The sequence below is a fragment of the Littorina saxatilis genome, linkage group LG8, assembly GCF_037325665.1.
Source record: "Littorina saxatilis isolate snail1 linkage group LG8, US_GU_Lsax_2.0, whole genome shotgun sequence".
Lineage (NCBI taxonomy): Eukaryota > Metazoa > Mollusca > Gastropoda > Littorinimorpha > Littorinidae > Littorina > Littorina saxatilis.
Genome location: NC_090252.1, coordinates 30,316,136 through 30,326,458, shown reverse-complemented (window position 1 = coordinate 30,326,458; position 10,323 = coordinate 30,316,136). Strand labels below are relative to the sequence as shown.

Here is a 10,323-nt window from a genome sequence, read left to right as displayed (position 1 = left end):
GGAGGATTTTTTTGCTAAAATGTCAATCAATTTGATCGAACAATGAGGGTGTGATTGTGCGGCCTCAACTTTCACACACAAAAACGGATATAACGTCAATAAAGTCATTTATCAAAAAAATGAAAAACAATTCTGGAATAGATTACCACTGCCTCTCAGACACACAGATTCTCTCACTACATTCAAGACAAATCTCAAAACACACCTCTTTCAGCGCAAGTGATTTCCCCCCCAGCATCTCCCCACCCACCCCATCCCGCCCCACCTCACCCCCTACCTAGCGCCTAAAATAACGTGTATATATATTTTCTGCGCTTTGTGTCAGCACTGTGTGAGTGTGTGTAAATAGTACCGTTGACACGTTTTTATATAGAAGCCTACTGTGGTTCTTGTGCTTAGGCTGTGTATTGGACTGTCATTGTATGCCTGCATTATTAGTTGTCAGTAATTATTACATGTGCTGATTGTTCTCTTTGCCTGCGCGCGTATAGTATGTTGGTTATGTTTGGTCATAGTATGTTTGTTTATGTTTGGTCGTTATCTTGCCTGTGCGTGTATTGTATGTTTGGTCGCTTTCTTTGCCTGTGCATGTATAGTTTGTTGGTTATGTTTGGTCGGTTTCTTTGCCTGTGCGTGTATAGTATGCTTGGTCGATGTATGTATTGTAAAGCGCTAAGAGTAGACATTTTTCTAGAATAGCGCTATAAAAGTTTGCAGTATTATTATTATATCATTCTCAGGAACTATCATGCAAAGTTTCATGAAGATCGGTTTTGTAGTTTTCTCTTGATCGCTCTACACATACAACCACATAGACACACAGCCACACTTACACCACCACCCTCGTCTCGATTCCCCGTCTATGTTAAAACATTTAGTCAAAACTTGACTTAATGTAATGCAAAAAATTAAAAATAAAATAAAAATAAAGAAATACATTTGAAAATAAAGAAAAAAATGATTGCTCCATTGTCCTTGTTTTTGTCAACATTTTCCGAGGGGCATGCCTCCGGAATCCCCTCCCCTATGATGTTTGGGCGCTTCGCGCCCGCAACACATACGCTTCGCGTCGTCAAGAAATGTGGAAACCTCCCCTTAAAAATGGTGTGATCAGCCCCTGCTCTCTTAATTGTTGTGTTGTTGTTGTTGTTGGGTGTGGGTTTCTATGATATATGCACGTGTGTGTGTGTGTGTGTGTGTGCGTGTGTGTGTGTGTGTGTGTGTGTGTGTGTGTTTGTATGTGTGTGTGAATGTCCGTGTACATATTTGATTAGATTAGTCCCTCTCTGGGCGACGACTGGTTGAAAAAAGCTCGTTTGTAATGCTTATGCTATGATTTGATTTGATTTGATCTCTCCCCCCCTCACACACACACACGAACACACACACACACACACACACACACACACACACACACACACACACACACACACACACACACACGCGGGTGCATATATATATATATATATATTATTATATAAACACACGCAAACAGACTTTAACAATTATAAATATTTTCTACTGAGAGTCTTACCTTCCAAAAGCTGATCCAAACAGTAGTCAGGAGTCACTTGTTACTGAGAAAGCTGTGAGTAGACCGAACTGATCGTGACGGGTATGGGTACTGGCGCAACAAGACGTTAAAATTAATATTAAAAGTCCTACGGTTTTGAGCCATTAAGGACTTGAGTGTTTGTCCGCTTTCAAAAAGAGGAAAGAAAGAAACAAAAAATAAGGAGAGGAGGGCAGGGGGTGGGGTTGAGTTGATAATGCTCTGTGGACGCGCAACAAGACTGTGGCAGTGAAGATAAATAGCACCCAGTGTGAGGCCTAGACGTTCTCTGATTGGACAACAGGTTGTTGACTTCTTGTGTGACACAGAGTTTAATAGATCAGCAGAGACTCCAAGTCAGTTTGGGAAAACACAATTTCTCGTAATACACGCATACTGATAAGTGTGGCTTTCCCCAGAAAGCATGTTTGCTTTAAACTATTTAAACTTGACCTGTTTTGGCATTGAACAAAAACAACCTTCCTGGGAAGTTCTGCGGTATGGATTTCTATAGAGAAATTGACAATTGATTCGCGGCTCATGAAAGGAGTACGTAGGAGGGGGGTATACTGGATTCACTTTGTCCATCTGTCTGTGTGTATGTATATAATGTAATGGCTGCCTTTGTTCTCTGCACTTCTCCTGTAACTGTCGTAGGAAGAAAATCATGTCGATAGTGGATCGTTCTGACCTGAAGCCGCACTGAGACACTGGATAAACCCCAAACCCCACCTAAAGCCATCTAAACTGAATCAATCTACTTGAAAAGGTATTTTTTTGTAAACCCTGGCGCGTCGCCGACAACTGAGAACACTGGCTCGCAGCCGACGAGAACACTGGCTCGCAGCCGGCGAATTTCAGATTGTATACATTAATTTATGACTTGCGTTCAAACCAATTAACTTCCAGAGCTAAAACTCGGTGTATATATGAATGAATAATAGATGATTTAACTGCCGCTCATGAAAGTACTTTTCGTTGTTGATTGTTTTCCTAATTACGTCTCAAACTGACAATTTGCACTGAATGCGCAACACATTTGAAAGAAACCTAACCCAGAACGCGTGGAGGACTCCCACACTAAAGAAAATGGGTAGAGGTAAGTTACAATGAATATTTACGCTTTGCCTCAAACAATTATTTTGGAAAAATGTGACCCTCCACCACGAAATGAGTCGCATGTCACCTCGCGCGGTTCTGCGCTAGGCTTAATAAAAGTCCGGGGAGTGTCTGGTAACAGTATGAGGGTCACCTTAGTCACAGGCTTATAACTCAAACAGTTTTCGCTCTTTTCTAAAATGGCGTTTGCCTAGTGCAGCCGTTCCTACGGCGTGTAAATCTATCTTTCTTTCTTTATTTGGTGTTTAACGTCGTTTTCAACCACGAAGGTTATATCGCGACGGCGAAAGGGGGGAGATGGGATAGAGCCACTTGTCAATTGTTTCTTGTTCACAAAAGCACTAATCAAAAATTTGCTCCAGGGGCTTGCAACGTAGTACAATATATCTTCTTCTTCTTCTGCGTTCGTGGGCTGAAACTCCCACGTACACTCGTGTTTTTTGCACGAGTGGAATTTTACGTGTATGACCGTTTTTTACCCCGCCATTTAGGCAGCCATACGCCGTTTTCGGAGGAATCATGCTGGGTATTTTCGTGTTTCTATAACCCACCGAACTCTGACATGGATTACAGGATCTTTTTCGTGCGCACTTGGTCTTGTGCTTGCGTGTACACACGGGGGTGTTCGGACACCGAGGAGAGTCTGCACACAAAGTTGACTCTGAGAAATAAATCTCTCGCCGAACGTGGGGATGAACTCACGCTGACAGCGGCCAACTGAATACAAATCCAGCGCCGCGCTACCGACTGAGCTATTTCCCCGCCCAAGTACAATATAATGACCTTACTGGGAGAATGCAAGTTTCCAGTACAAAGGACTTAACATTTCTTACATACTGCTTGACTAAAATCTTTACAAAAATTGACTATATTCTATACAAGAAACACTTAACAAGGGTAAAAGGAGAAACAGAATCCGTTAGTCGCCTCTTACGACATGCTGGGGAGCATCGGGTAAATTCTTCCCCCTAACCCGCGGGGGGGGATGACGCACATACTTACTTATTCAATTTCATGCGCCCGTGTTTACATTCATGAATAACCGCAAAAGTAGAACCTATCCCAAAATGCTATTCGCCGAACGCGAAAGTTGTTACATGATTACAACTTTCAAGATGGCAACCGGTGGAGAAGTCGACAGTCATACGACTTGCAGCGTTTGTCTGGAGCCGTTTGCAGGGCGAACACCCAAACTGCTGCCATGTTTTCACACATTTTGTTTGTCATGTTTGTCGCAACTCGTCGAGAGGGAAATGCGCCTAACAGTGAAGGTAGGCATGAGTTTATTTTTTTTTTATTTATTTTTTTCATTTTCATTACTTTATTGTCCCATCGCTGGGAAATTCGGGTCGCTTCCTCCCAGTGGAAAGCTAGCAGCAACGGAGTCGCGCTACCCAGGTGTCTGCGTGTTTAAGTGTTTTCAGCCACCTGCACTTATGGCAGAATGACCAAGGTCTTTTACGTGCCATTGTGATGACACGGGGGTGGGACATGGCTTCCGTCTCTGGGTCTGCACATAAAGTTGACCCGTGTCCGTCCCGGCCCGAATTCGAACCTGCGACCTTCCGATCACAAGTCCAGTGCTCTACCAACTGAGCTACATGTTTTGGGTGTGACCGTGCAAGATATGAGTTTAATACACGAAAATTGCACTATTTCATTGCCTTATCTTTTGGTAGCTTTACTTCGTGGACCTGTTTTAGCCCTGAATTCTTTTTAACCAGCAATATAGCGTACGCTGACTACCAGGCAAGGTGACGGCCTCAAAGGCAGGGTTTCACTCTTTCTGTAGATCAGTAAAAGGCGGTAATAAACTAACCGCTGAAACTTAAAACCAGGCTAGTCAAAAGATTGCAGTAACATCGACACATACTATATATTATAAACCATTGCAGTAACATCGACACATACTATATATTATAAACCGGGCCAGTCGACAAAGCGTATCAAGTTTCTGCAACAGCTTATCTACAAAGCATGACCTACTGACAGGCAGGCAGCACTCCCCACTCAACTATACAGCCGCGGCGATATCTTCAGTAATGTGTATCAGCTTATTTCTGTTACTCAGTCTCGTCACTCTTCAGTGGAACCCCACTTTTAAGGGTCACCAATTTAAGACACCTCCCCCACCCGAGTTGCATTGCTAGCTTGTGGAATCACTGATGTTATCGCCGGGTAACGTTGCATTCACGTTTAGAGCAACACTCGTTCAGACGACTGCACAGGTTACTGACAATACTGTTTGCCTACTGCATTGCGGGTAGATACACAAAACTTCGCTTCTGTACCACGACAATAAAAACAAGACATTCATCGACGGGTGCAATTGAATCGCCTATAGTGGTTAAGATGTCGTCCTTCCGCTGATGTTGAGGGTTCGGGGCTGTGCTTTGTCTATAAACCTGCCAGTACATTATCCCCCTTCGTGTGTACATGTGTGCAAGCACAAGACCAAGGCCGCACAGAAAAGATAATAATTCTTGTATTAGTTAATACCCAGCATGCATGTTTGTAAACGTCCCTACAACCAATATATGGCTATCACGGACCGCTCTACACGGGAAGGAGTGTGCCTCCACAGACATACAATATTGATTTCTTTACAAATGAAATGTAGCTCTGTTGTCAAAAGCAAAACCAAGTTCAAAAAGACGTAATAAAGTGAATAATGGCGTCACATCAAATTTCTGTGATTTCTTCTGCATGTCTCCCCAGTTAGTAACAAAGAATGTCGAGAAAGAAGTCTGACTCGGTGACTCAACTTATTAATTGTAAGGTCACCGCTAGTATGTGCATATATATTATAGGTGTCATATATCATTAATGTACTTGCAGCAGGCATCAGGTGAAGGCGATGGAACAAATGATGAGAAACCTGCCAGGCTCACCTGCCCCACCTGTCGCACCGTCATCCCTGTGCCTTCAGGGGGCGTTGCAAACTTTCAGGTAATTCTTGAATGAAGAGATTTACATACATCTCACAGAAACTTATGTTGTGAAGAATGCTGAATTTGTTTTGTTTTTTCCTTATCTGGACAGTCAATTACAGTGGTTATGCTTTTGTATGTGTTTTTGTGTAATTGTTGTTGTTGTGGTGGTGGTGGTGGTGGTGGTGGTGGTGTTGGTGTTGTTTCTTTTTCAATGGTACGTTTGTTTTGCTAAGTGGGCATTTATTATGAATTAATTTCTGTCAAAATAACTGGTTGTCTCTACAAAAATTCCCAGTGTGCGCAGCGAGCACCCAAGCACTTCATGTTGGAATATGACCAAGTAGATAGATTGTCTAGATGCCATGTCGAAGCCTGGCTGTGTCCGAGATGGTGAGCCGAAGTGTTTTCACAAAAAAAGAGTGTACCTTTGGACAATAATCTTCTTTCTTTATTTTCAAACAAGAACATGTGTACATTCATGTATCGATTTGATGACTCATTTGGGCTAAATTATTTATTTTTTCAGAGTAATTTTTACCTGAATAAAGCAGCCCAAAACAAAGCCTCCAAGCCCTGCAACCTTTGTGATGGCGTCAAAGACGCCCAGTTCTACTGTGACAACTGTCAGATTGATTTCTGCTCCACCTGCCGACGCTACCATGATAAGCTGTGCCGGATAACACGTGCCAAGGAGCTGCAGGGTCCACAGAACACTGATGCGCAGAGCTCATCAGGGGATCAAGACAGAGGGCTGATCCAGGAGCAGCTGAAAATGCTCGACGCGTCTTTGGAAAAGCTGACAGAGCAAGAGAAGAAATTGCAGGAGGAGAGGAGAGCTATTGAGCAGAACATCCACTCTCGCCACGCCTCGTTCTTACGCCATCTGAACGAAGCACGCGACGCTTCTCTGGCCAGCCTGGAGGAGGTGTCTGAAGCCATCACTGGCCGCTTGAAGTCCAGCCTTGCAGAGGGAAGACAGACGCAGGGCACACTGCAGCAGCAGCTGTCCTCTCCACAGACACCATCCGTTGCCCTGACTCAGCGCAATGTCCTTTCGTTTGCCGAGGGAGTGAAGCAGACACAGCTGTCCAGCGACAACGCTTCTGTTCTGCACTACCAGGCAAAAGATTACCCTTCTGGGCTGCTTGACTCCGTTAAGTCGTACATGGGAAAGGTAGTGGAATCGTCCCAGGCAGAGAACAGGCCTACCATTGAGAGAAATCCGAAGGCAGCTGCTAGTACAGCACAGGCGGCTACACCGGTATCTGATGATTCAGCTGACGCTGTGATGGTTTTGCGTAACCAGATGGCTGAGATGACCAGAAAGTTGAGCAGTCTTGAGACTGAACACCAGTCAACCGGAAAGAGAGTGTCGTCACTGCAGTCTTCCTATCAGCAAGAGGTGACATCTCTGAAAGATAAATTTGCCATCTTGCAACAGGAGCACAGTGTGCTGACTGCAGAAAACGACAAGCTTCGCAGAGAGCAGGCAGACATGATGGGAGCCAGAGGGAATGCTGGTGTTGACACAGAACAAAGGGACGCAAGCGCAGCTCAGAGTCAGATTGCCTCCCTTCAGCACTCTGTGACTCTGCTTCAAGGCTCAGTAACAGACAACAAGTACAAGACATCAACTTTGGAAACTAAATTTAGTAAGGATGAATGCAATGGTGCATGCGAATGCAAGCACGCACGCATGTACAATACACTAACATACACACACAAATACACACACACAAACACACACACACACACACACACACACACACACATGCATGTATTCAACACAACACAACATAACGCAACACAACCGCACACACACACACACACACACACACACACACACACACACACACACACACACACACACACACACACACACACACACCTACGCCGGCTAAATCTGTAACGGATACATTGCCAATCAGAATATAATTACATGTACATGTATAGAGAAACAATATTTGTGCTAGTCTTCCACACAAAAATTGCAATTGTAATATGTTTAATTTCTAGTCTGTGTACACGATTGAAGTTCTTCGGTGCGTACTGCCATTTCAGCAGTATGCACACAGATTATATATAAAATCAAAATTGATAATATTAATCGAATTTTTTTCAGACAAGCTGACCAGCCCTGTTGCCTTCCATGCCGAACTGGACAGAGTGGTGACCACAAAAACAAGCAGGACTTTGTATTTCCGGGAAATCATCTCCAACGTTGGCAATGCCTACAATGGACACACAGGCATATTCACAGCCCCGGTGTCAGGTTTATACTGCTTTTTGGCATCCGCTGCTACAAGTGGAGAGGGCAAAAAGGCAATTGCGAATATTGTACTAGATGGCCGAAGAATAGCCTTCCTCACGTGTGATGATAATGCGTCCTGCTCATGTCACTGCATAGTTAAGCTGAGCCTTTGGCAGAGGGTATACGTTGAAACCTACGATGAATGCAGTAAGTTTCAAGGTGGAGGAGACACAACTTTCAGCGGTATGCTGCTACAGCCTGACTTATGAGATGCAAAATTGATGTGATTCTTTTCTGAATTCTGTATTTATTTTTTTGGTTTCAAATACATCATCTCTGTGTCAGTACAGCCGCACCTGTGATGGCAGGCCCCCAGATGAGACGAGGCCTCCAATGAAAGTACACCTTCTGTTGTCCATGTGTTTAAGGTCTTAACCAGAGTTACCTGTAATGGCAGGCCACCTGCAATGTGGGGACACTTTTGGCTTGTCCAAGGGGTGTCCTTTCTCGCAGGAACCGCTATATCTTAAGCAACGTTACATATACAAACATTTGAGATTGAGAGATTGATCGTAAGTGCGTGCATGGATACGTGCGTGGGTACGTGCGAGCGTCAGTGAATGTGTGAATAGTATAACCTTGGCCTTACATTTGAAAACAAAATAAGAAAAGGTTTTTGCACTGTACAAAAATTGAACTCGGTCGTAATCTCGAAATGAACAATTCCTCTGGAAACGGATTCATGACTTACGAAGTGGCTGCAGAAAAGGAGGGGAGGTGTGGGGGGCGATCATGCACGTACAAGCCGGCTTGTGCAGTGTAAAATATGATATGTTGCAATACATAAACGCAGTAGAAAAAGAAAGTGATCGAGCAGTCAACCACTGTATCCTCCCAGCCGATACCAAATGCTGGGTAAATGGTGGCGGGTGTACAAACAAATTGTATTGTCACTCTCTCTCTCTCCTTTTTTCTCATTCTTATTCCCTCTCTTTCTCTCTCTCTTATTCACACACACACACACACGTGCGAGTGCGCGCGTGCTCACGTGCTTGTGTGCGTACATTCGTGCGTACTTGCATGCATGCTTGCTAGTGGCAATTAAGTAAGCATCAAGTGTGAGATGGGTTAAAAAGATAACTATCATTACATGATTTTGTTGTGTGTGGTTTGTAAACCATTGTTGGATTCTTTTAATTTCCAATTGTTGCTTTCTTATTTATTTCTTCATTCTTGTACATGTATACATGTTTGTAAATTTACTGCCGCAAGCACAGTATGTTTTTCGCATGCTTTTATGTATATGTTAGTATTACATGTGGTAGGTGGGACTGGAAGATTCTTCTTCTTCTTGTCGATCACTCAGATGGAAACGCCGGTTCTCCGCGCAAATGTTGCTGTGCGCTGTAGGTCGTCCAGACTGCCATAGAGCTTCCCTTGCACCGTGGTCGCCTCCGCCCAGATCTGGCTCCTGAGGCCATCGTGTAGTGGGCAAGTCTGCAGCAGGTGTTCCGTTGTCATGCTGTCTGTTTGACAAGGGCACTGGTCTGACTGGCCAATTGGAAGATTATTCCATAAGCATTGGTTTATTTCATTTTTCCCCATCTCATTTTGTAATGTTGTTTTCAAGTCCGCCATAGTTAAATATGGTCAGTACCGTTTACTATTTTCCAATCATTGTACTTGTACAGTGATTCAATAATCTTTCTTTGTCAAGAAGATTCTTTAAGGTGTTGATTAATAGTACATATAGTTGGTGCAGGGATAAGGAATTTGTTATTTGTCACTGATGAACAAACATTCCAGGTTTCATGATTTTATTCTCAGTGAATATGTGACCAATGCAATGCAGAGTTTAAAATGCTTGAATTTTTAAATGACACAGATTTGTATTTTGATGCGGCCAACTGACTGAAATGTGTTGTGTGCCATTGGTGAAGGGTTTGTACTTTTGCTTCTTTTTTTTTCAATTTATTTTTATTTTAAACAGTCAGCGGTCTTGCGAGACGAACAGATGAATCATAGAGTACGTGTAAAATGCCGAATTAACGTCGAAGGCGACTTTGCTCTATTCACAGCGTTCCTAGCCGCTAACCACGCTTTTCAGTTATATACATGCAAATGATTAAAATAAAACATTCAGTTGTGCCCATTGTGTGTGTGTATGTGTGTGTGTGTGTGTGCAGTGTGTCACAGTGCGTGTGTGAGTGTGTGTTTAGCTAATTGGTTTATTTGGATATCAATCGCTTGGAGCCAGATGCCTACAGGTACTTGAGACAACTATGTGACACGCCAGCGGATTGGCTAATACAAATGAGCTTACATAAAAGCGTTACTCGGATGTACACACACACACAGATGTATCAAATAAGGCGTGTTGTCAATATTACTTTATGAATCAAGTTAGTATAACCCATGTGGTAGTGAAGTTCCTATAGTTAAACTGAACTGACTGACACCAAGTGGCA

General features: G+C 43.4%; 2 protein-coding genes and 1 long non-coding RNA gene across 3 annotated transcripts in view; 1 reads left to right on the top strand and 2 right to left on the bottom strand.

The window, feature by feature from the left end:
• Nucleotides 1-1,776, bottom strand: part of LOC138973257 (apolipoprotein L6-like) — a 34,456-nt gene extending 32,680 nt beyond the window's left edge. Inside the window, exon 1 of the mRNA XM_070345978.1 lies at nucleotides 1,535-1,776. The gene's annotated coding sequence lies outside the window, so the exon portion shown is untranslated. The remainder of the gene's footprint in view (nucleotides 1-1,534) is intronic.
• The window catches only part of LOC138973272 (uncharacterized), a 253,426-nt gene that overhangs the window by 237,912 nt on the left and 5,191 nt on the right, over nucleotides 1-10,323 (bottom strand). The window lies entirely within an intron of this gene.
• Nucleotides 3,779-10,001, top strand: LOC138973255 (early endosome antigen 1-like). The gene is made up of 4 exons (XM_070345976.1): nucleotides 3,779-3,942; nucleotides 5,510-5,620; nucleotides 6,131-7,256; nucleotides 7,727-10,001. Exons 1-4 carry the CDS (start codon nucleotides 3,787-3,789, stop codon nucleotides 8,122-8,124), a joined length of 1,791 nt encoding a protein of 596 aa, XP_070202077.1. The 5' UTR covers nucleotides 3,779-3,786; the 3' UTR covers nucleotides 8,125-10,001.